Below are 26,993 nucleotides of genomic sequence, written 5' to 3'. Positions count from 1 at the left end.
TTTATAAGTGGTTGTTAACAGCCTTTCGTTTGCTACTTGTCTCCGTTTTTTGAAGACCCACATCAGTTTTCTCATTCGATCACTGATGGCACGAATGTGATGTTTCCAGGTAAGATGTTGATCGATGGTAACTCCGAGATATTTTATGTGATCTACGTAAATTATATTATCACAAACGCAGTCAGTAAATTTTGGATCTGCACATGTATGAACTTTTAAATCAAAATCAGTATGAGGTAAGTTACATTTACGAATTGAAAAAGGTACATATTTTGTTTTTAGTGTGTTAAGTGTTAAAAGGTTAAATCTCAGATAATTAGAAATATGAAAAAGGCCCTCCTCCACAACAACCTTTAATTTCTCCCAGGACTCCTCATGAAAGATTAGGGCGGTATCGTCTGCGTATGAATAAATTTTGCAATTTTGGAGATTAAGGTTACATAGATCATTTACATAAATGAGAAATAAGGTAGGCCCGAGGACACTACCTTGTGGCACCCCATATGCAATGTGAGATATATTACTTATAATATCGTGATTACCTAATTTAAGCTGTTGTTGGCGACCAGAGAGGTAATCTTTAAAAAGTAAGTGTGGTAGGCCTCTTACACCAAAGTTATAAAGTTTGTCAAGAAGGATATTCGTGGAAACCGAGTCGAAAGCTTTTGCTAAGTCTAGGAATACACCTAGACATTTTCGGCCGGAATCTAAGTGCCTGCTTATTTCGTCTGATAATGCCAATACAGCGTCTTCAGTTGAAATACCATTTCTAAAACCGAATTGTTGATTAGACAATAAATTATTTTCAACAAGATACTTTTTAGGCGGTTATTGATAATCTTGTCAAAAAATTTAGCCAGCACCGTTAGGACCGAGATAGGTCTGTAGTTTTCAACATTGTCTTCACATCCACCTTTAGGTATAGGAGTTACCATAGCTCTTTTAAAACACGAGGGGAAACATCCTTTTTCTATGCAAAGGTTATAGATATGACACAGTATGGGTATAAGAATGTGTCTAGCAGTTTTGATTAATGATACGGAAATATTATCCCATCCTGGTGCGGAGTTACTTGAGAGATTATTTATAACCATATATATTTCAGCTGGATCGGTATTTAAAATTACAAAGGAATTGAGTGGAGTCACATTCTGAGAAAAGTTATTAGTTGGAGACTGAGAGGGAATAATAATTTTTTCAGCTAATTTTTTGCCAGCATTCGAAAAGTGATTGTTAATGTAGTTAGCAGATTCCAGTGGGGTAGCTTTAATTGTTGCAAGTTTATGAGTAGCATTATTTTTATCATTATTAGTGTGACATATAGATTTAATAGTTTTCCACAATTGTTTAGGGCTGTTACTCGCATTATCTAATTTAATACTTTCATAGTTATTTTTAAGTTTACGGACAAGTTTTTGGCAATAATTTCTGTAACGTGTGTAGGTTAATTTTAAAATTTTGTCGTGGGGGTTCTTTTTAACCTTAATGTGAAGCTTATCACGGTTGCGTATACATCGAAGCACACCAGGCGTAATCCACGGCTGGATACAACGTTTACGGTTAGGAATAACAATTATTGTTTTATTATTATTTATTGCAGAAGTGAAACGAGTTACCAAAGTTTCGGCAGCTATACTGGGGTCTGTAATGTTTAGGATTTCTGTTAAGTTACATTTTATTTCTTGTAGTATTGCGGGGTAGTTGTGCGAAATTTTGGTTTTGTGCATGGAAATACGTGCATAGTTAAGCATAAGGTTTAATATAACAGTAGAATGGTCCGTTGGGGCATTTGAAAGTACAACAGATTTGGCAGAGAAAGTACTTTTTAACATTATATGATCGTAACACATTTTATCCCTGGTTGGTAGCCTGTGTGCTGGTAATAAGCCATGGTAAGCTAATGTAGTTAGGTAGTTATCACAGTTAGTGTCATTAGTATTGAATTTGATATCGATATTTATGTCGCCGGTTAAAATAATATTTTTAAATTTTTTATATTTATAAAGGAGTGACTGCAAGGAAGAAATGAATTCATCGGTGTTTCGTATAGAAGGTGTACGATATATCCCAATTATGACCGTGTCTTTGAGTGTAACTGGAAGACAAGATGCATTTTTTATAGGAGGCTCCGAAACTGTATATACAAGATTTTTCTTTATGTAGCATGTGACTCCATCACATTGATTTATATTGTTTTTTGTATAATGAGTGTTATAATTATTACTAAGCGGGGGTACAGATTTATTATAAGATAGGTGGCACTCAGTCATAACTAGCACGTCACAGTCAAATTTAAGAGATTTAAGCGTTACAATGAATGCGTCAATATTTTTATAAATACTACGTATGTTTTGAGTAAGAATCGTTAAGTGGTTTGATGTTAAAATATGTGTGTGGCAGTCCTCAGGCTCGCAATATAAAGCCTGAGCGATGTGGGTATTATCTATATCTGAATTTGTTTGTAATAAACTATCCATAATGAGCTGAAAGAGGAACGGTGCCACAAATATTACTTTGGTTACTGACTCTTATTAAGTAGTAAACCGGGGTTAATAAATTATAAACATGATTTAGTTCTAAGGCATAGCAAGAAATAACTATATGCAACTTATAACTAACAACATAATTGTATATATTTTTTAAGGACATTTGTAAATATTTATTAAACCTACTGAATCTAAATCGAATTGTAAATTGATTATAAGGCGAGGTATACATATTATTATTATCATGGAATACATTTGTGAATATGAGTGAATGTTTAGTATATCTGTAATTTAATGTATTGTATGTATAATATGATTGTGTGTAAGTAGTGTAGATGAGTGTAAGGTGCAAGTGTAATGTCGTGGGTGTAGGTGGTGAGTGGATTCGCTTAAGGTTAAACAAAAAATATACGGCAAAAATAAATTAGGGGTTCCTTATTTTTTATAACTCCGAATATAAATGTGGCTAGATGTAGTTGCCTGCGGAGGTCCATTTTTAAAATGTTAGCGGTATTAATATAAGGAGTTACGTGTGAGCGCGGCGGAATGCTAAAAGAAAAGCGTGCACAGGCGTTCTGGACCCGTTGGATGATTTTCTTTGTCCGTGCCAGGAGTCGTGGCCCTATGAGGGTATCCGCGTAACTAAACTTAGATAAAACAAGGGCCTCACATAGATTGATGCGTAAGGTCCCACTGAGGTAATTTCTGATACGGTATAAAACTTTTAATCTATAAAAGCAATTACGTACAATATTATTTATGTGCTTCTCGAATCTAAGATTTTCATCCATGACTACCCCCAGGTTACGAGCCTCTGATACTCTGTCTATTAATTCTCCGTTTAAAATAATAGATGGATTTTTACCACTAATTTTGCGAACCTGCGTAGTTGTTCCCATGATCAAAAACTTAGATTTTTTCGGATTTAATACTAAGGAGTTGCGTTCAGACCACAGGGAAATACGATCGAGGTCCGAATTTAGTCTAGACACTGCCTCATCTGTGTCACAAGGTTTAAATGAAGTATATACTTGTATGTCATCCGCGTATATGTGATATTTACAATATTTTATATTATTTATCACATCAGCACTGTACAATATGAAAAGAAGAGGTCCTAAAATGGACCCCTGAGGAACTCCTCGACTTATATTTTGAGATGTTGATTGATGTCTTATACCGCTATAGCTATTTTGAAGTTCGACCTTCTGAGTTCGATTAAGAAAATAACTGTAAAACCATTTTACTGTTTGAACACTAAGGCCGTAGAACGACAATTTTGATAGCAAAAGTGAGATATTGAGCGATTCAAAGGCACGCGAAAAATCTAATAGAGTCAGAATTGTTCCCTCTCCTTTGTCCTGCGATGTTAAAATATCATCCACTACCTGAATTAACGCAGTAGTGGTGCCTCGCTTCCTTCTAAACCCAGACTGGTATAACGGTAGAATATTATTTGACTCGAGGTAACTTATTATTTGATTAAATGCAACTTTCTCAATCACTTTCGATAGGCATGGTAAGATGCTAATAGGTCGTAGATCAGAAAGCGCAACAGGATCGTCTATTTTCGGTATAGGCTTTACAAGAGCACTCTTCCAAGCCTCAGGATAAATGCTTGTTTCGAATGATCTGTTAATTAAGGCCGTTACCGTCGAAAGACAGTTAGGGAATATTAGTTTTAGCATATCCAGTGAAATGCCGTCACTTCCAATTGCATTAGAGCTTAGTGAATTAAATAGTTTACTCACTTCAACTTCAGTGACAGGCTTAAACTGAAACGTTTCTGACGTATACCTACTGAATTCAAAAGATGTTATAAGTGAAAGAGGTATATCCCTTGTACCAGGGACTTGCATAAAATAGTCATTAATCAGATTAGGATCGTCGAAATGTGAAGGCAGAGAGTAATCGTTATTATTTAATTGAATATGCTGCTTAATGTGGTTCCACATTATTTTAGGCTGTCTTAATTTGGAATTGACATAGAACTTAAAATAAGCAGCTTTTTCAGAGTGAATAGCAGTTCTTACAATATTTTTTAGATCTTTATAGTAAATTTTGTGTGAGTTTAACTTACTGTTACGCGCTCTCACTTGTGCCTCATCTCGCGTTTTCATCATTTTTTTTATGTTATAAGTAATCCACGGGTAACTATTTTTGTTTTTTATATAAACAATTTTAATCGGTGCATGTATGTCAAAAATGGTTAAAACAATATTATTAAAGGTGTTGATTATTTCATTTACATTATCTAGTTTCGATATGAAATCCCAGTCTATACAATTTAAAAAATCAATGAATAAATTAAAATTTATACTTTGTAACGACCTGAACGCAACCCACTTAGGTTTGATACGAATGATCGGGACATCAATTACACACGTTATAAACGAGTGACTACTCAGTTCCTTTATGTGATCAACGTTAGTGTAAGATATGCCATTAGACAATGAGTCTAATGGCATATCTTCATATTGTGCAGTCATATTGTGCAGGCCCTTAATGAATTTTGTGTACTGTAATATATAAATAAAGGTATTGGGTTAAAGTGCCTGTAGGTAAACTAAGGAAAGCTTGGTTTACATAACATAAATAGTTACGTTACAGTGCTATCAATATACATTCGTACATTGCTGTGATGGCCCAATTTAGCCGTCTGCCTTATCTTTTCGTATAAAAGAAAAATTAAAAAAAATATGGCGAAATATTGCGTTGACAACAATTAAGTTTTATGATGCTTTTAGTTCAGTTCAGTATTTGTAAGCAAAAGACCTTTCTTACTTAGCCAACCATCGTAATAATGAAAAAATAAAAATAGTGATAGTGATGACGGAATGTTGACCCTGTTCAGCGTTGTTGAGTCATCCTGACCACTGAGTTATGTGTATGGGTTCGAATCCCAGACAGCAAAAATATTTGTACCCATACGAGTAGATATATGTGAGTGTATTGGCGTTTATTTATTTATTTAGAAAGAAAGAAATAACTTTATTACGTAATGCATTGTACACACACATAACAATGGCAAATTATCTTAATTATTTACAAAATAGTGGGATATAGGTAAATCGAAAACTTAAGATACTCAAAATGGCAACACAAACGTATAAAAAACATAATAGTTAAATAAATACGTTACAATATATCCCTATGCTTGTATGTATACATTACATACGGAAAAGGTACTCACTCAGCATTAATGCCAGGGAGTATTGCACCACGGCGCTGGTTTTCAGTGAGTGAGGGCTCACGTGGGCTGAGTGACTCACGGATATGCGTACAGCGAAGAGAAGTAAGGGGTAACACGTGAGCCGCTGAGTTCCAAAAAATTGTTATGACGCGCGTAGACGCATTTTGTATGTACCACTGGGAGTGTTTGGTATTGCTCAATATGAACTGTGCTTGTGAATAAGATAAATTATTAATAATAGCATATTAGGAGTGTATGTCTGTAACAATGTGGTGTTTTATTTAGTTATATGAAATTTCCAAGTTGTGAAGAATTTAGTACTGTTGGGGTACCTAAAAACTTAAGTGTTAGTTCTACAATAATTAGAACGGTACCGATAGAACTTAAAGTGGTAGTTCTATAATAATTAGAGCGGTGTTGGCTAGCAACATTAATATTTTTTAATGTAATTGTGTAAGGTGGCAACACTCGCCCCTTCCGCCTACGACACGCAAGCGAAATACCTACACGTCTTTTTGTTACTCTCGAAGTTTTATTAATTGGCCGCAAGAAAAACCCCAAAAAAAAGAAATACAGTCCACAATCTAACATGGTCCATCGATCCTGAAGTGGTCCGTGCGCCGTTCCCCGATTAATCAAGAGACTTCAAGAAGCCAGAAGTTGGTACGACAGTTTTTCGCCATCTTCGGCCGGCTGTAATTAAAGGCGTCGTGTCTGGTTGGGCGCAAGGTTCGCGTCGTCTCCGGGTGGTTGGTTCCCTTTACAAGAGGGAAGAAGCTGTACCAGCCCCCGCAACACATTCTACGCGTTATTACGCCGTGGAAGAAGGACGCATTTGACAGAACATTCGGTTCCGGTATCAACGCGTCGCAATGGCATCGACGCGTGAATGTCGCCTGCCGCCATTTTAATGTAAGTGTAATTTATTGTATTGTAATATAATATTGCTCGTACACAAAAATGGAGGATAAGGAATTAAAAAGATTGCGTGTAGAGCGCGCCTATGTTAAAGCGACAGTTTCGCGTATGCTTACATTTGTTGAACAATTACAAAATATCTCCACGGAGACCCTATTAGCTAAACGTGATAGACTAAAAGCAACGTTTGTTGAGTACGAACAATATTGTGAACAGATTGTATGTATTGACGCTAAAGACAAAGAGGTAGAGGAGGTTGAACAGTATTACTTCGCCGTATTAGAAGCACTTGCGAAGGAAATTAACAGTAGGAGCACAAGTGACACTGTCAGATCTGCAAAAATTAATTTACCTGCCATAAACATTCAGCCATTCACGGGTGAGACTACAGATTATTTGCCATTTATTAACCTCTTTAGATCCATGATACATAATGATAAGAATTTAGACTTGGTACAAAAGTTATATTACCTAAAATCTGTTTTTGAGAACCGAACCTTTAAATGTAATTAAAAACTTACCTCTAACGTCAGAAAGTTATACTACTGCTTTAAAACTCCTTGATGATAGGTACAATAATAAGTATATAATAGTAAATAGGCACATTAATGCATTACTAGATCTTAAAGCTTTAGGGAAATCCACAGCCTCAAACTTGAGAGATTTCATTGCCATCATTAAGCAGGAAATTTCAGCAGTTTTAAATCATGAGCCTAATGTAAAATACTGGGACACAATTCTTATGTGTATATTGTCTCGCAAATTAGACATGCATACAGCAAGAGCATACCAGCTCGAGCGCGACCCTGCGGTAGAGCCCAGCCTCAATGACTTTCTCAAGTATTTGGAGCGAAGAGCCCTGGCAATGGAGAATGCTGACCAGGGCCATCAAACGAGTCATCAGGTGAAGGAGGTGGGTCATCGGGTTGTAGCACACGCAGCTGCAACACAATGCTTATACTGTAAGTTACACGATCATAAAATTTATAATTGCAAAAAAATCCAATTGCTTCCCGCAGTAAGTACGGTCCAGGGTCCAGAGAACATAAACTTTGTTTGGGGGTGCATCAGGGGAAGTGCCGATATCACTTCCGCTGCAAACAATGCAAAAAGCCTTCACACAATACCCTTCTGCATTGCGATTCAATTGAAGCAACTCCTCCTGTCACATTGGCAGGCAATGTTAATAATAATAATAATGTTTTTCTCCCAACAGAGCGCATAAAGCTAATCACACGAGATGGAACGGAATACAGCATCAAAGCACTGGTGGACACTGGCTCACAGCTGTCATTTGTGACCAGCAAACTTGTTCAACTATTAGGATACTCACCGACACTTAGTGAGACTAGTGTGATAGGTATCTCCAATGCAAAGAGTCAAATAAAATATACAATCCCATTGGAAATACACTCATTGAAATCTCAGTTTAAAATGGTTGTAAACTGCAATATTATTGATCAAATTACTTGTAAACTGCCTCAAGCCAAATTCGATCCCTCACTGATGGACATTCAACATTGTCCTCGCAGATGATCAATTCTTCGTACCAGGTGAGATAAATATGCTCTTAGGTGCTGACGTATTTTTTCAGATACTGCTGCCGCCCGAGTCATGTCCGAGCCAGCGCCGGGCTAGCCCCGCCGCGACGTCGCCGGCCAGAGCCAGAGCGTCCTCAGCGGCCAGCGCGCCACGCGAGCAGCTGGCGGAGCCGCCGCCTAGCCGGCCGCACACTATTAATATACGTTTTGGTCATATCGTAGGCGGGCAACTTCCGCAAAAGTGTCTTAATTTGGTTTGTAACAATCAGGTATGTTTAAAATGTTCTGTTTGTAATGCAGAGGTTTTGTGTCAAACAATTACTCAATTTTGGAAAGCAGAAAGCGTTCCTGAACTATACTCAGAGAAAACTTCTGAATAGGGACTCGCAGAGCTCTTCGCTCTGCGAGTCCCTATTTCAGGAAACTACTGAATTAAATAATAATAAATTCAATGTTGCATTACCTCTCAAGTTACCATTGTCTCAGGTTAATGAAACCCTTGGTGAGTCATTCCACCTTGCATTAAAAAGATTTCTTAACTTACAAAAAATATTGCATGTAAATCCAGCGTTGTTTGTTGAGTATCAAAAATTAATTCATGAGTATATATTTCTCAATCACGGTTATTACGTCGATATTGAAATGTATCAAATCTCTAAATTGCCAGTCTTCTTTCTGCCTCACACGGCAATAATAAATGAAAACTCAAAAACCACAAGAGTGCGCTGTGTTTTTGATGGCTCAATGAAAGCTTCTAATAAAATTTCACTCGATGATTTGCAATTAAATGGTAAGAATACTGGATTGTGAATGGCTTAAGTGAGGTAAAGAAAATAACTCACAGATGTGTGACGTGTTTCAGAAATAAAGCTACAGCAGCCAGGCAGTTGATGGGTTCTTTGCCGTCAAGCAGAGTCATTGCTACAACTCGCGCATTTGAAAAAGTCGGCATAGACTTTGCTGGGCCAGTAGATGTCAAATTGTCGGGTATTAGGCGAGCAGTTATAGGTAAAGGTTATATTTGTATTTTCGTGTGTTTTACAACGAAGGCTGTACACATTGAGCTAGCTTCAGATTTAACTACAGAGACTTTCTTAGCTTGCTTTAGAAGATTTACTTCTAGACGCGGATTGCCCAGCGATGTCTACTCCGACAACGCGAGTACTTTCAAAGAGGCACAGAGCCAATTAGCTGAATTGTATAAGCTGCAGTCTTCTAAAGACCACCTGGATAAGGTGCAAAATTATATGGCACGCTCAGGCATTAATTTTTCTCAAATTCCATGCTACTCACCAACCTGGGGAGGTCTTTGGGAAATTGCAGTTCTCTGTATTCAAGTATCATTTGGAACGAGTTGTAAAAAACACTTTATTAACATATGAGCATTAAATACTGTACTTGTAGAAATTGAGGGAGTTTTAAATTCTAGGCCATTATGTCCACTTTCGTCTGATATAGACGACCTAGCATATCTGACCCCAGGTCACTTTTTAATAGGGGGAGCACTTACTGCATACCCAGAAAGAAATATTTCAAGTTTGTCTCAAAATAGATTAAAATTGTGGCAGATGTGCACTGCATTAAAGCAGCAATTTTGGAACAAATGGCACAAACAATATTTAAATGTATTGCAAAATAGGCCTAAATGCTTCGATCACTAATAAGAACTAGATACACAATCCCATACAAAAATGAACTTAAAAAGTGGCGTCAAATTGACGCTAAAAACAAAGAAAAAAAAAATTGACGACCGTGGTTTGTCACTTGGACAAGGAATTAGTGGAGACGAACTGTCATTACTTTTAATATTTTTATTAGGTCGAAGTAATTAATTTTAATGAACATAATAATAATTTATCAATGAAAGTAAGTAATATGCAGTCACAATTTATTATAATAAAAATATAATAAGTTTAAAATTAAAATATAACCAAATACAAGTAATTTAATTAAAAAATCAACAAGCTGTTTACGCCGTTATCCAACGAAATATATTGCCCACGACTAAATAAATATGTAGTAAACCAACATTTATTTCAATAATTTTTACCTGACTGCCAAGGAAGGGTTATGTTTTTCGCGCGTATCTTGTATGTTTGTCTTTATTTATTTGATCGGATCTAACAAACGGCTGGATGAATGTCGACAATTAAGGTGTCATTATATTCGTCTCAATGACCCGAGTGTCCTTAAATAGGTGTTAGAAAAAAAATCAAGATGGCGGATTTTTGGCGCGAAATAGTAATATTTCAAAAAAAGTTAACCGAACCTATCGAATATGATATCAAATGAAAGGAAATTAAACGGAGATTATAAAAACATATAATTTGTATATATATAAAATAGCAAGGTGACTGACTGATTGACTGACTAAATGATTTTTTCATTTTTCAGAAATCAACGTACAGCCAAAACCGCTTAATTTAGAGTTCTGAAATTTTGCACATGGGTTCGCTATATAGCGTAAATAAGTACTAAGAAAGGTCTTTTGGAAATTCTACCCCTAAGAGGGTAAAACATGGGATGACAGTTTTTTTCAAATCCTTTAATTTTGAAGCAACTACTGTAAAATTTAGTATTTGGCTTTCTGGATAGGAATAAAGACACACCTATTTATCCCTTTCCGAAAAATCAACCCCATAGAGGGCAAAATAAGGGTTAAAAGTTAATTTGAACAACCGTCAATTTTGACGCAAACACTATGAAATTTTGTATCTGGCTTGTTGGATAAAAATAATGAAATTCTACCCCTAACGATATAAAATAATTACTAGAACTTTGAATTACTGAAGTTATATATTCTATAAATCGTAAATGGTGGATGTTTTTCCGAAATAGTAACACGTTTTAAAAAAAGTTAACCAAAACTATGGAGTGGGGTATCAAAATAAAGGAAATTAAAAGGTGATTACACACATATTATATGATATATACATGTGTATAACACATCGAGGTGACTGTCTGACTAAATGCGTAAGTTGCTGCGCCAGACACCAACGTAAAGGGAAACCGCGGATCTTTAGCGTGCTGGAATTTTACACATAGGTTCTTTATATAGCGTAAATGAGCCCTACGAAGATAAAATAGGATAATATTGTTTGAACATCTTTTGTTTTTGAAGCAGATACCTATTATAAAACTTTTTTTTGGCTTTCTTGCTAAAAAATGATGAAACGCCTATTTCACTGTTTTTGAAAATTCTACTTCAGCCTTTATAGTGCAGTCGGGTTTTTGATTATTTTAATTAAATTACTTGCTTACTTTGTAGTTGTACTGTTTGTATGCTCCTGGTATTTTCGAAGTATCGGCTCACTGCTGTATACACCGCACGCGCACGTCCGTCCTGTCTGGTAGCTCCGAGCAGAATGAATAAATGTGTGAAGGAGAGGGGGTATGCCCCGCTCCCTCTCTATGCTACAGTGTGCGGCGTATAAGCATGAGACGACAGACCATTCACATACACTACATCTCTTCCTTATTTTAATGAAAATTATTAATTTTAAAATTAAATAATCTTTCATTGTGTAAACAATTCTACTGTAAGGTCAACAATCAATTACTTCATCGTGTCTTCCCAATTTCAGATATCATCAGTGCTTTTCAACCTACGATTATTAACTTCCAAATCAACAAATTGATCTATTACTAAACTTACAGCATTAACTAATATTAATAACTTCATAAATCTTCGAAATCATCCAATAATCGATTTAACACCAAGATCCGATTTTAATAAACGCCTAATAAATATATTTTTTTAGCTTCGCTTCCTTCACTTCCTAAGTTACTAAATTTTATTTTAAATGTCGTCAATATCATCAAGCTTAGATTAATTATTGTTACATTACTTGTTTATACCGTTCACCTTTCTTCCTTTACTGGCTTCAGCTCGCCCTTTCTTTTAGCTTCCTTCACTTATTCCAAGATTACTACTTTATTACCTTCACCTTCATTCCTTTACTAGTTTCATTTAGTCCTCTAATATTAAGTGTATTCTCCTTTTGTTTCTACCTTGATTTCATTTACTTTCCTCTACTCGTCTTCCTCTCTTATCATTGCTTCCGACTTTTCTTCATCTACAACCTTCCACTCTCCCTTCCCCTTTTTCAGGTGTATAATATTTCGTCTCAAACCTTCTCCTATTTCGTTTTCTACTTCCACATCCCCACGTATTCACGATTTTGCCTCGAATTCAGTAGGTTCAAAATTTGTACTCAGTTTATTCTTCCTACACATATCCTTATTGTAAACGTTTTGATCCTGTGCTTTTCTTTTAGTATCTGCATAATTTCTTCCTTTTTCTTTCTGTTCCCTATCTTTATCTCGAATATTCATGTCATCGATTCTGTCAGATACGTCCTCGATCATATGTCAATATTCCTCTTAAAAACAATTCTGCTGGTGTTTTACCTGTACCTGTATGAGGAGTGTTATTGTACATTGTTAAATAGTCAATTAGAGCTTCCTTCCAATGTGTTTTCTTTTCAGCTTGACAGATTCGAAGTCTTTAAGTATACTTCGATTTTGACGTTCCATACCTTCGTTCTGTTGAGACCAGTATGGAATAGAATGATGAAGTCTTATGTTATTTTCGTCGCAAAATGACTTGGCTAAGCAAATGCTTCCCGTTATCTGTCGTTAATGAAACAGGATAACCTAATTTGCTAAAAATGTCTCTTAATACTTTTATCATCTCCTTAATGGATACTTCTCAACAAACTTTTAATTCCTGATATATCGAATAATAATCAATAACTACCCAAAAGATAGTCGTTAGTTGGCAAGGGATCCAACAGATCGATTGCAATGTCCATCCTCGGATGTGACGGTAATTCTCTTCTTTTTAAGGGTTGGGGTGGACAGCATCTGGCTGTTATAAGGATACATCCTTTACACGATTTTACAATGCTTTCTGCATTTCGATCATATTTGGGCCACCAAACCTCCGTCTTGAGTCACGCCTTCATGGCCACGATACCGGAATGACCCTCATGTGCCGCTGATAATATTCCATTTAGCAATGCTTTGGGTAATTAACAATTTTAGTACCTCTTAAAAGGATTCCCTCATAAAAGCAAAGTTCATTTTCAATCAGCTTTTGATCAAATCAAAGAATCAAACTTTTGATCGGCTCATTCAACTTGCGTTCGTTAATCCCTTCCTTGATTTTTTGTATATCCAGGTCATTGTTTGAGTAACACTCTATATCCGTTAATGATACCGCTATTGGCCTCGAATACTCAATTATGTTTTGAACATAGTCCACTTTTACAATACTAGTCTCTGGAGTAAGTATACATAATCTAGATAGGGGTTCTGCAATATTGTTCTTTCCAGGGCAGTAAATAACTTTACATTGGTAAAACTGTAATCGAAGCATCCATCTTTCCACCCTCGCACACGGCTTCGACTTCGGGCTAAATATTACCTCTAATAGCTTATGATCCGTTACTAAATCGAATTGTTTCCCAAGAAAATATGAAAGTGCTCTACTGCCGCTACAAGAGCTAACGACTCTTTGTCAGTCTGGCAGTAGCGGCGTTCACAATTTGTGAGAGTTTTGTTACCAAAAGCTATCACTAGTGGTACCGAATTATTTTCTTGCAGTAAAACAGCACCCAACGCTACAGGGCTTGCATCGGCAAATACTATCGTTCTGTCATTTACGCAATTAGATATTTCACTAAGATCAACTTTTAAAGAATTAAAAGCTGCTTGCTGACTCTTCCCCACACTCTCATATATCTGCGTTTCTGCGTTTCCGCAGCTAAGTTAGAGATCTATTTCCCCAAGTATTTAATCAATCTCATAAAGCTTTGCAACTCAGAATTTCGAATGGTGCTCAAATATTTCTCTGAAGGTCTTATATCTATATTAAAAGCTTGTGGCTTATGAATTCTGCCACAATCGTATTAAAAATACATTTCTCTTCCTATAGTGCGATATTACTTTCTTTCAACACTTCTAGAACCTTTTTATGTCGAACATCATGTTCTGTTCGGTCCTTCCTGAACACCATTTTATCGTCGATAAAATTCATCACTCCATCACAATGTAATATGAATTCGTTCGAGTGTTCTTTGAAAGATTTCCAAAGCGCAGGTAATACCAAACATCATTATTTTATATCGATACATCCCCTTGGCGGATATGAAATTAGTTATAGATCTCAAGAAATTCAAGTACAGTTGTAGTTGATGGAAATCAGTACAAATATTAAACTTACTGAAAACTACTGCATTTCTAATCCTGGGTAACAATTACAGGTAGAAGGTGGTTTTCGCATTTTATAGCTAAATTGGCCCGCCACATGTCTATGCCAATCCGATTATCTCCATTCTCTTTCAAGATGGGGACTTTTGGTGAGATCCAATCCGAAGGTCCGTCTACGTTCTCAATAACATATTTTTGTAGGACATTGTTTACTTTAGCAATGACTTTCTCATCTTAACGTATTGGTATACGGCTGTGCAATAGGTTTAATTTTATCATCCATCGGAATCCGTATTAAAATATTTTTCAACTTCGGGAAGACTTCAATTTCCATTTAATTTACTTGTACTGCATTTTTTTTAAAAGCTCCAAGACCTATAGCCGTTGCCTTTCCCAATAAGTAATACAATACGAGTTCCATTCTCAACCACATAGAAAACTGCATTTTATGTCCTCCCTGCGAGTTCTACTGTAAATGTTAAAACACCTAACAATCTTAAGGGCGAATCATTTTTATAAGCGTAGAATGTTTTACTATAGTTCTGTATTTGTTCTGTAATCTTTATTTTCTTATTTTTATCAATTAAATCATATTCGCAACCAGAGTCAATCACCATATTAATCTCCTCCTCATCTTTTTGGCATCTTACAGTACATCTTACTTATAGTACTGCAATGTATTTTCTTGTAGTTTCTTCTTCATAGGATTTGTCCTACATTTTCATCAGATGCTAAGCGATTCCAACTGCCGCATCTAAAGCATTCTTTTTTCCATCTCCAAATTCTAGTTTTTCATTTTTTTTTCTTCTATTTTGTTTATGTCTTGATTATGTTATTGATTCTAACTAAAATCTTCTAATTGTCTACTAATTACTTCCAATGCATTTGCATTTAGCTGCTTGTTATGGTAATCGCATAATACATTTTTTCAGATTTCTCATTTTCTTCTTGTTTCATTTGCTAAATATATGCCTTTCCAATCTTTTACTTTGTTTGGTTGCAAAGTATTATTCTTATTTATTGATTGCCGTTTTAAATACATCTGCCTCCGCTTCTGAAGGGTTTGTTGTGTCCAGATCGAGAATGTTATAAAATACCTCTTGAAGTTCTGAACCGCCCCAATGTAAAAGATTCGCTCGCTACGATGGTGTATAAACATTGGCAGCTTTTAAATAAATATCTAAGCTTCTTTTCCATCGTTCTCATCTCACGCATAGTGATGCCACATCTTCTTCACAAATATATATTTATCACGAAATGGTCGTCAACCATTCCTTGAATTACTTCCATCATCAATCATCAGAAATATATTTATCACGAAATGGTCGTCAACCATTCCTAGACTTACTTCGATCATCAATCATCAGAAATATATTTATCACGAAAAAATGGTCGTCAACCATTCCTTGAATTACTTCCATCATCAATCATCAGAAACATATTTATCACAAAATAGCCGTCAACCATTCCATGACTTACTTACATTATCAATAATCAGAAATACACTTGATCACGAAAAGATCATCATCCGTTCTATAATATTCTTCCATCGTCCATTTTTCTATTTATTAATTTTTGTATGCCTAATATATATACATAGATTCATATATATGTCGGCTGATGGCCACACATCTTCTTTGCTTGCTTCAGATAATAAATAAGGCGATGTAAGAGATCAGCGATCCAAATGACAATCATCACTAAATATTCAACATTACACTTTTATTATACAAACACAAATTTGAATCACTCAAATGACCTGCGCCGACATATATATATATTACTACTTATTCCTTTATCTGTTTAGTATAATACGTCACTCCAAAATACTCCTAACATTTACTTCGTGTTTGCATTTAATTTGCATACATTACTGTTATATAATAAACTTAATGGTATAAGCAAACATTTAATTTTTTTTTAATAATTTTAGTTAATATCGTATATTCGAACATGTTACTTAATTTCATTAACATCGCTATTACATGTTAATGTTAAGAATATTATGTCTATTGTTATACATTCAATTAAATTATAGGCAATAAAAGTTCGAAAATTGAACAACACTAATCATTATTTATGTATATAGGTGGTCAGCGGTACAACTAAAGTGTCAGTATAAGAATTTATTAATATTTTAATCTCATAATTTCATAGTCGAAATACAAAGGAAAGATAAACTCAAATCGATCTTTAACTAATTTCATAAGGTATACCTTTGCTTAAGTCGAAAACAAATGTTATATTCGTATTCGTTCTTAATCGAATCAACGGTGTAAGTTTTAGAATAAGATGAAACGTCCATTATGTAATTCACTACGTACATATACATATGTATCACCCAATAACACGAAATACAAGGTGAGTACACACTGACATAAATAGTTAATCTTTTTAGGACTATGGTTATGAATATTTTATTATAGATGAAAAGTATCTGACGTGATAACAATTACAACATTTCCTTACACTACCCACATTAACATAACCTGCATACTCGACACTGGCTTAAATTATGTTAAGTGTTTTTTTATTTCATATGTTCTTTCCTACAAACTATGCATTATATTCACTTATTTATTTGTCTATCTATTCTTTCCTTTTTTTTTTTAATAAATTGTAAATAGTACTCACAGACTCGTCGCCAAATGTACTGTTTGTATGCTCCTGGTATTTTCGAAGTATCGGCTCACTGCTGTATACACCGCACGCGCACGTCCGTCCTGTCTGGTAGCTCCGAGCAGAATGAATAAATGTGTGAAGGAGAGGGGGTATGCCCCGCTCCCTCTCTATGCTACAGTGTGCGGCGTATAAGCATGAGACGACAGACCATTCACATACACTACAGTAGTGACAGAAATCCGTTGTATATTTCTTCTTAAATTTAGAGTTTTTTCCAACACCTATCTAAGGACATTTGGATATTTGAGACGAATATAATGACACCTTAACTGTCGAAATTCACCCAGCCGTATGTTAGATCCGAGGGAATAAAATGCAGTGCAGCTAAAGTCCGCTTATAAAGATACATACAAGATACGTGCAAAAAACATAACCCTTCCTTGGCAGTCGAGTAAAAATAAAAATATAGAATCAACAGGATGCCATTAATTCCCTTGAATAAAGTGAGTTTATTGGAAAACAGTCTTTTCGATGGATTTTTATTTTTTTTCCGTATCTTTTTTGGCTATGTTAAGCAATCTTATTTTAGTGTATCTTTCGACAATAGACTTTATTATAATAATTCTATGACTATTGTCGCGGCAGTTGGATGAAAAGACATCATAAAATATATTAAATAATAATTTACTTAATAATTTAATTTCACTCATTTACTATTTACTCATTGCCTATGTTTAATTATTATACAAAACAAATATTTTTATATAACAAAAAAAAGAAAAAAAAATAATTAAATTAAAGAAAAAAATATAAAACAATAGCGTCTCCATTCAAGTTAGAACAGAGTCACCATGTAACCCGAACAAATCAAGTGGGCTTGCAATAGTAAGAATTGTACGTTTAGTAACAAACTTTACAATTTAAATGGTTTATACATTCTGTTGATTTTTGTTGATAATTTTTAAAACTTAAAAATAAATTATTTACGAACGAAATAGCAGTATTTATAATTGAGTGATAGCAATTACCTACTTATAATAATAATACTTACCGAAAATACGATATTCCATCATTTGTTAGCGTACTAGACGTGTGATTTTTGCAGTTTTGAACGAGCACTGAGGCATGTTTATTCTCCGAACGTTCAAACACTACTAACCTAAAAGCGCACCCAAATGTCTATTTGGGTGCTCTTTTCGTCGCGCCATTTTTTTGTCGCTGATTGTGTATCTAGTTCTTATTAGTGATCGAAGCCTAAATGGCATAAAGATGAATGTAATGTTAAGCTAGGCTCTCTAGTAATTTTAAAAGATGATAACTTGCCTACCATGTGTTGGCCTATGGCTCGCATAGTTAAGCTTAACCTGGGCATGATAACAAGGTAAGAGCAGTAGATGTAAAAACTTGTAATAGAAAAGTACACACTCGTGCTATTAATAAAATTTGTATACTGCCTATAGACTGCGACTAGTATGGTATATGTATAAGAAGTACTTTATTAGTTCTTTTATGTTAAAGTAAAATTGTATGTGTAATACTAATAAGTAACATATAAGTTACTAGTAATATCTAGTTATAATACATTGTAAAAATGTTGAAAACGTCAAAAAACACATTGAATTGTAAACTGTTTATTAAGAGTTTCAGTTTAAGTTAAGTGTTTCATGCAAACCTTGTGAGGCCGCAGCATGTTGGCTAGCAACATTAATATTTTTTAATGTAATTGTGTAAGGTGGCAACACTCGCCCCTTCCGCCTACGACACGCAAGCGAAATACACGTCTTTTTGTTACTCTCGAAGTTTTATTAATTGGCCGCAAGAAAAACCCCAAAAAAAGAAATACAGTCCACAATCTAACAAGCGGTACCAATAGAATTCTAAGTGGCAGTCCTACAATAATTAGGGCGGTGCCGATAAAACTTAAAGTGGTAGTTCTACAATAATTAGAACGGTACCCATAGAATTCTAAGTGGCAGTCCTACAACAATTAGGGCGGTGCCCATAAAACTTAAGGTGGTAGTTCTACAATAATTAGAACGGTACCAATAGAATTCTAAGTGGCAGTCCTACAATTATTTGGGCGGTGCCGATAAAACTTAAAGTGGTAGTCTATAATAACTAGCAAAAAGCGCAGCTTTATAAGGGCTCGCGTATCGTGAATGGTATATTCAGTTTAAGATCCTATATCAAAGATGATGTGGTCACTTATTAATTAACAATAAATTATTAAATCTATCTTTCGTCAGAAGACCTATGAAGAGCAAAGCTACCTTTGATCCAGAACCAGAACCACTTTAAATGCTTGTGGTGGATAACTTATATTAGATCCATTTTTTGGGATTGTAATTTTTTTTTTTTGCGATTTATCCTTGGTATCTTTTTATTTACTCTTGAATTTAAACTCCGCCATACTTATAAAATTATTGCGTCTGATTTGCAAAAAAATATTTTTTAAGTATACTATATAGGTATAAGCTATTGTGGATGTCTGAAACGCAGTACATTATAATCTAATCTGGGGTCTGTTACCAATCAACAAGATGGTGAATGACCTTTATGACCTTTTGGTGTCTACGGATTCCTCTCGTTCAGACCATTCCAACGATACCTCATTTGTTTCTTTCCGAATAATAGTTTGTTAAATAATTCAATTCCTAGTTTTCGCATTTTTCACTTTCAGTTTTTCACCTATATCTTCATGTCGATTTGGGTCATTTATCAGTGAATGTTGAATTCACCACGACTTCTTTAATTTACTAAAGCCCCGAGGGATACATTCCGTAAAGCTGTTCTATTAAATAACATTTTTATCAATTGTTAAATTAACTATTAAATTTATGAATTAAATTAATGAATTATGTGTGTGGCCTGCTCAATTAGTTTTGTATTTTCTTTTATATTTCTACCTAACATAACCAATTCTATACAAAACAGGAACGAATTTCCGTAAAACACAATGTGATAGTCGCTAAATTGTAAATTTGTCACTGGGCTTTTTGTCACAAACAAAGTATTTTTTGACAATGGAAATGAAATTTGCGGATGGATTCTAAACGGGTAGTATTTAAGCGAGTGACTGCAAATAAAAGTTTTGAATGACAAAAATAATGAATTTTGGTTATAGTATTACTAAGGGAGCAACTGGCTGCGAGTGACGAGAAATCAACAGAACAGCAACTTACAAACATTAATTTGAGCGACCTAATATTTTTCTAAGTGTAAACATTACGTCCTGCGTTTTATTCAATATTTAGCAAATGTTTTTTTTAATACTGAGCAGCATTTTATTTTAAATGAAGTGTTTCGAATACAAAAATCACTTTGAAAAATACTATAATAAGTAGAATTTTGTGTGCTCATGTCATTGATCATGAATAAAGGTAAGGTCTGAATTCATACAGATTGGGCCCACCCGCTCGCTGGGCGCTGTCGCGCCCTGCTCGCTTCGTTTTATATTGTCTTATATGTTCCAACCTAACCTAACGAATTCAATTACAAAAACTACTTAATACTAACTTACTACAAAAACTACCTAATCTATCTTAATACTAAAGTTGCCTCTCTATATTTCCAGTCGCTCACTTAGTAATGTAGTCGCACAAGTTATTAAAACAGTATGTCATTATCAGTCGCTAAGTTTTTTTTATTTGATTGTTTTATAATTTCCCACTGTAAACAAAAACTTAGATTAATCGGATATGTGGAGTTTTTGAAACTGCACTGCGTCAAAACATTTATAATATCCAACGAATATTATAAAGGCGAAAGTTTGTGAGTATGGATGGATGTTTGTGCCTTATATTAATCTGATTTGAATGAAACTTTACAGTATTACAGTCTATAAGTACACCAGTATAACCTGGAGAATACAATTCATAAAGATATGGCTATACTATACTTAGTTGTCAGAGCTATATTGATGTACCTACCATACGATGATACGTAAATTTTATATGAATGGATTAATAGTAATTAATTAGATACATTTTCGGTACGCATATTGTAAATACATTAACTTTTTCTTTGACACTAAATAAATCGGACGGATAGTTTAAATTAAGGTGGTAGAACCCTATGTGGTTCGACTCCGGCGGCACCACCGCCACACCTGGTTCTGCCTCATAACAGCAGCGCTGTGTTCTGGTTCGAAAAGTGTGGTAAGGGATACATGGTTTTTCGAGGCGTTCCAGCTTAGTCCAGTTTAGTCCAGGGGTAACGGCGCATCTGTGGCCGACCTCAAGTAGGAATATGTAATCCTCTCTGGGTTTGATTGCAGATGTCCATGGACAGCTGCAGCCACTTACTACAGGTGGACTGCATGCTCGTCTGCTACTCATATATTATTAAAAAAAAACTTATATGAGACGTTCCAGTTTAGTCCTCAGGGGAGCGGCGCTTCTGTGGCCGACCTCTGTTAATTACAGATGTCCATGGGCGGCAGTAGCCACTTACCATCATATGGACTGTATGCTCGTCGGCTACTCCTATATTATAAAACCAAGAAAAACTTGAAACAAAACGCTTTTAAAATACACCGGTGAAACCTCGGTGAAACGCTGCCACGTTAGCATTTTCATATTTTTGATTGACATAATTATGTCATAATTCATATTCAACATGACGTTTTCTTTTTATTCTGCCATTATTTAAACAAAAATAATCCAAGTCATACAGCCATCAATGTTACACTAAATTTAAATTTGATAAAAAAGTGTTTTTTTTTTGTGTACAAAACCTTATTTCAATCGTGTTGGTCCAATCTAGACATGACCTTAAGTAACTATGTTAAGTTTCAAATTTATAAGCCCTGTAGTTTTTTCAAAAAAGGGATGGAAAGCTTGCAAGATTTTCGAATTATAGAGGACTCGCTTCGCTCGCCCTAATAAAAACGGTACCAATAGAATTCTAAGTGGCAGTCCTACAATTATTAGGGCGGTGCCGATAAAACTTAAAGTGGTAGTTCTACAATAATTAGAACGGTACCAATAGAATTCTAAGTGGCAGTCCTACAATAACTAGGGCGGTGCCGATAAAACTTAAAGTGGTAGTTCTACAATAATTAGAACGGTACCCATAGAATTCTAAGTGGCAGGCCTACAATAATTAGGGCGGTGCCCATAAAACTTAAAGTGGTAGTTCTACAATAATTAGAATGGTACCAATAGAATTCTAAGTGGCAGTCCTACAATAATTAGGGCGGTGCCGATAAAACTTAAAGTGGTAGTTCTACAATAATTAGAACGGTACCAATAGAATTCTAAGTGTCAGTCCTACAATAATTAGGGCGGTGCGGATAAAACTTAAAGTGGTAGTTCTACAATAATTAGAACGGTACCAATAGAATTCAAAGTGGCAGTCCTACAATAATTGGGGCGGTGCCAATAGAATCGACAGTGAAAGGTCTACAATAATTAGAACAGTACTAATAAAATTGAAAGTGATAATTCTACGAGAACTACGATACCAATACAATTTAAACAGATACAGAGAACAATAAATTTCTATAGAAATTAGATCGGCACCAACATTCTTAAATGATGGTCCTCTTAACAGAGAACGGTACGAACAACATTTCGTCATGAAATGACCAGTACCCACCGAAATTCTTATTGCAGGTAGTCACAGAATATGATATCACGAGTATAGACAATATATTTAAGTAAAGTGGAAGCGACGCCTATAGCTGTATCTCAATAAAACTATAGTCATCGCAGTAAAGGTAAAAAGACATCGGTTTTTGCATATGTAAGTATACCAACGGTATTCCAGGATTTCAACAAAGAATCTAATGCTTGCCAATAAGCGAAGGAGATATGCAAAAAGTTCTTATTAAACTTAGGCGGAAGATTCTCGGGTTCACCTGCCCTTAAGGAGTTTATTTATTAGAAATTTATTAGAAGAATAATGAAAAAAATAATAATAATAACTATTGGTGGTGACTTCAATTGCATGTACCTTTTTTTTGTTTGCGAGGGGGAAACCTTCAAAAGGTACCCGACGACGTGGGAGCGACGCCGGGTTATGTGGGATTTTTACCGCACTAAAACCCCCCCGGTGGCCGTCCTCGGCGCTTGGTGGAGAACTCCGGGATCTCCGATGGAACACAACCGGAGTCCTCCGAGCGCGATGCCCCAATCGGGCTCTTCCCTGGGGGAGCAGTTTACGCTCCTCCCACACACCTAGTGTTTACAACGGTATGCGGCCACACACACCGTCGTCCTTCCCGGGGTAACTTGCTGGACGGTTCGAGCTCCCACCCTTGCCGCCCGCAACCCCAGAAGCCCCCTTTTAGTCGCCTCTTACGACAGGCAGGGGATACCGTAGCCCTATTCTAGTCCCGAAACTACAGGGACACAATTGCATGTACCTATTGTTGTATTGTAGTTTGTATTTTGGAGTTTGGAGTTTAAAAGAAGTATTAAAAGGAGAATTCCCTCTAAAAATAAAGCAAAAAATAATTAACTCTTGCATACTTCCTTCATTCACATATGCATGCCAAACCTGGAAATTCACTCATAAAGTTAAAAATAAAATAAAATCAAGTCAGAGGGCAATGGAGAGAAGCATGATGAAAATAAAAAAAATACAAAAAATTCCGCACAAAGAAATCCGTGAGAAGACAGACGTGATCGATGCACTGACCTTTTCACAAAAACAAAAATGGCGATGGGCCAGAATAATCGATGACAGGTGGACAGTACGTACAACTGTATGGCCGGGCCCAACAGGTTATAGAAGAAGAGGAAGACCTCTCGCACGATGGGCAGATGATATCACGCGCGTAGCAGGGCACGATTGGCTACAAAAAGCCAACGACAGGTCGAAGTGGCTATCTCTGGAGGAGGCCTTCACCTAAGAGGGGTTTCTTGCAAATTTACTATAAATATAAATTAAATATAATAATAATAATAATAATGAATAAATTAAAAATAATTAAAATAATATTAGAATCGTAAATTAATTAATAGATAATTAGAATAAATATTCATTCATTCCTAAAATTTAAATAATATATAATGTATAAATGTATTTTATGTATTGCAAGAAATAAAAGGCTTTTTTATTTTTATTTTATTTTATTTATTGTTGTATTTATGGTCTTCTGGGCTGCGCCTTGGCCTGTATTTGGAGTGTTTCAATTTATTTTTAAACATGGAGCTTCTTGTAACGTCACAAACTATACAAGAAGTACTAAAGAAGGACAAACGGGTTTTGAGTGTCTTCTGAAAATACAAATAAATTAATGCAGATATGAATTGCTGTGCATATAAAAAAATAATTTGATGTGAACTTAACATACCTGATTGAGTTTCGAGTAATTCACTCACGTGCTGAGGACGTGTGCTTCCGAGTTGACTCCCATCTTAACGCGCTTATTCTCGCTTTCCTATACCACAGGTGAAGTACCGTCTTCGTGGAAGGTAGCCTTCGTTCACCCGATTCCTAAAAAGGGTGACCGCAGTGACCCGGCTAATTACAGGCCTATTGCGATAACCTTCTTGCTCTCAAAGGTAATGGAGCGTGTGGTTAATACCCAGCTTCTGAGGTACCTCGAGGATCGCCACGTGATCAGCGATCACCAATATGGTTTCCCCAAGGGCCGTTCCCAGGAACTATTTGACCTGGTGCCTACGTCACCGTTCCTCCATCGCACCACTCGCCGAAGGATGAAGTTCCATCCACACCAACTGGACTCGTGGCGGTCCTCCACGGTTCGGTTTGCGCGGACGTTCTTGCCACGGACGTGCAAGATGTGGAATGAACTTCCTTCTGAGGTATTCCCGGAGCGCTATGACATGGGGCTCTTCAAAAAAGGTGCAAAAAGAGCTCTCCTTCAAAGCCGGCGATGCATTGACGACTCCTCTGGTGTTGCAAATGTCCATAGGCGACGTTGACTACTTTCCATCCGGTAGCCCGTCTACTTTATCGTCAGGTTCAATTATATAAAAAAAACCAACGTTACTTTTTTCGTACGTTATCTTTATAGTAATAGATAAAATACATGTTCTACTTTACTAAATAAAAACAATTGCATACTTACAGGATTTTTTCTGGGCGTAGTTTCAACAACTATTTCAAATTTTGGGAGAAAATGACCGTTAAAATGAACTTTTCACTTTGAATGACCATTGACATTGACAGCTGACGTTTAGAAAGAAGTGTTGCTAGAAAAAAACTTAAAAAACTACCCATCTTAATATACGTTCGATTAATTTTATTATATATGAAGAAATAAAAAAAAAAAAGAAAAATAAGTTTGTGGGCAACTTTGAGGTGGGAAATAATATTCCTATGGCTTATTAAGGGTTAACGTGATACATACGCCTCCTTACCTCAAACAACACTTCCAGTTTCTACACTTGTCCCATGACCGATCTCTCCGTTCTACAGAAAATCTTGCTCTCTATACGCCTTCTCACTCAACTTCCTTTTATAAAAAATCCTTCACTGTTTCAGCTATCCGTCTTTGGAACTCCCTCCCAGTATCTATTCGTAACTCCCAATCCCTATACTCCTTCAAAAATCTGGTCAAATCTCACTACCTCCAGCTCTAACTTTATTCCTTCTCTAAATTTGTGCTCTTGCTATTAATCATCTAAAAAAAAAAAAAAAAATGTTACGTTGTTTCTAAATTAATTATTAGCTTCTTTCCCTTTTATTTATTTATTCTTCTCCTACTATATGCTATCCCTTAACTTACACTTCATTTTACATATTAGTAGCTATAATTTTAATTATTTTGCACCCTACCTTTTATTATAATTCATACTGTCTTTAACTCCTCACCCTAAGGTTGTCTGGAAGAAATCGCTGTTTTAGCGATAAGACCGCCTTTTGTGTCGTCCTAAATTGTATGTTTTTTATTTTATGTTCTACATCTGGGTACAATAAAGAGTATTATTATTATTATTATTATTATATACTTCAGGATGACCAAAAAATCAAAATAAATGTTGAAATAAAATGGGGTCTCCCCCTCCTGCAGGATCAAAAAAAGAGGTATTTAAATTTCGGTCAGTTAATAATATGGTAATAGCACCAGCTAATACAGGTAAGGAAAGTAATAATAATAAAGCTGTAATTCCAACTGCTCAAACAAATAAAGGTATTTGATCAAAAGATAAATTATTAATTCGAGATTCGAGATAATATTAATAATTGTTGTAATAAAATTAATAGCACCTAAAATTGATGAAATTCCAGCTAAGTGCAAAGAAAAAATTGCTAAATCTACAGAAGATCCTTGATGGGCAATATTGGAAGAAAGAGGGGGATAAACAGTTCATCCTGTTCCAGCCCCATTTTCAACAATACTTCTTGAAATTAAAAGAGTTAATGAAGGGGGTAATAATCAAAATCTTATATTATTTATACGGGGGAAAGCTATATCTGGGGCCCCTAATATAAGAGGAATTAATTAATTTCCAAATCCTCCAATTATAATTGGTATAACTATGAAAAAAATTATAATGAAAGCATGAGCTGTTACAATAGTATAATAGATTTGATCATCTCCAATTAAAGATCCAGGAGTTCCTAATTCAGTTCGAATAAGTAATCTTAAAGAAGTTCCAATTAATCCTGCTCAAATTCCAAAAATAAAATACAAAGTTCAGATATCTTTATGATTAGTAGAATATAGTCATTTTTGCATAAAAATAAAATGGCTGAGGTATAAGCGATAAATTGTAAATTTATTAACGAGAATAATTCTTTTTTTTTATTATTATTATTATTATTGTTATTATTATTATTATTATTTGTTTTACATTGATTTTTCTCCCAAAATGGGGTAAATACTACACTTTTATGCGGGCCTTAGCCAAGCATAAGAGCTGGTGAAGTAGGGTCCATTGACAAAAATTTTCTGACTATTCTGCATGTGTTAAGAATGCTAGCTTTTTGTAAGGTGATATATGTTTGAGGATGAATGTCCAGAAGCTTGAGACTAGAATGTAATGTATCTGGTATGACTCCGGTAGTTGAAATAACTATAGGTACGGTTTTAACTTTTTCTAC

At 35.3% G+C, this 26,993-nt stretch overlaps 1 protein-coding gene across 1 annotated transcript; it reads right to left on the bottom strand.

Annotated features, from left to right (window-relative positions):
- Positions 1-383: 383 nt before the first annotated feature.
- On the bottom strand, positions 384-2,894 carry LOC140746709 (uncharacterized). Its single transcript, XM_073078806.1, has 2 exons — positions 1,149-2,894; positions 384-398 (listed from the first exon to the last, which is right to left on the bottom strand). The coding sequence occupies exons 1-2, from the start codon at positions 2,475-2,477 to the stop codon at positions 384-386; spliced, it is 1,344 nt and encodes a 447-aa protein (XP_072934907.1). The 5' UTR covers positions 2,478-2,894.
- Positions 2,895-26,993: the final 24,099 nt, after the last annotated feature.

The sequence above is a fragment of the Epargyreus clarus genome, unplaced genomic scaffold (genome assembly GCF_041222505.1).
Source record: "Epargyreus clarus isolate Ecla_fem2 unplaced genomic scaffold, WU_Ecla_fem_2.2 ptg000013l, whole genome shotgun sequence".
Lineage (NCBI taxonomy): Eukaryota > Metazoa > Arthropoda > Insecta > Lepidoptera > Hesperiidae > Epargyreus > Epargyreus clarus.
The sequence above is the reverse complement of the archived record's forward strand: the minus strand, read 5'-3'. Positions and strand labels throughout refer to the sequence as shown.

Coding starts and splice junctions, on each gene's coding strand:
- LOC140746709 (XM_073078806.1), bottom strand. CDS start 2,477: ATGGATAGTTTATTACAAACAAATTCAGATATAGATAATACCCACATC.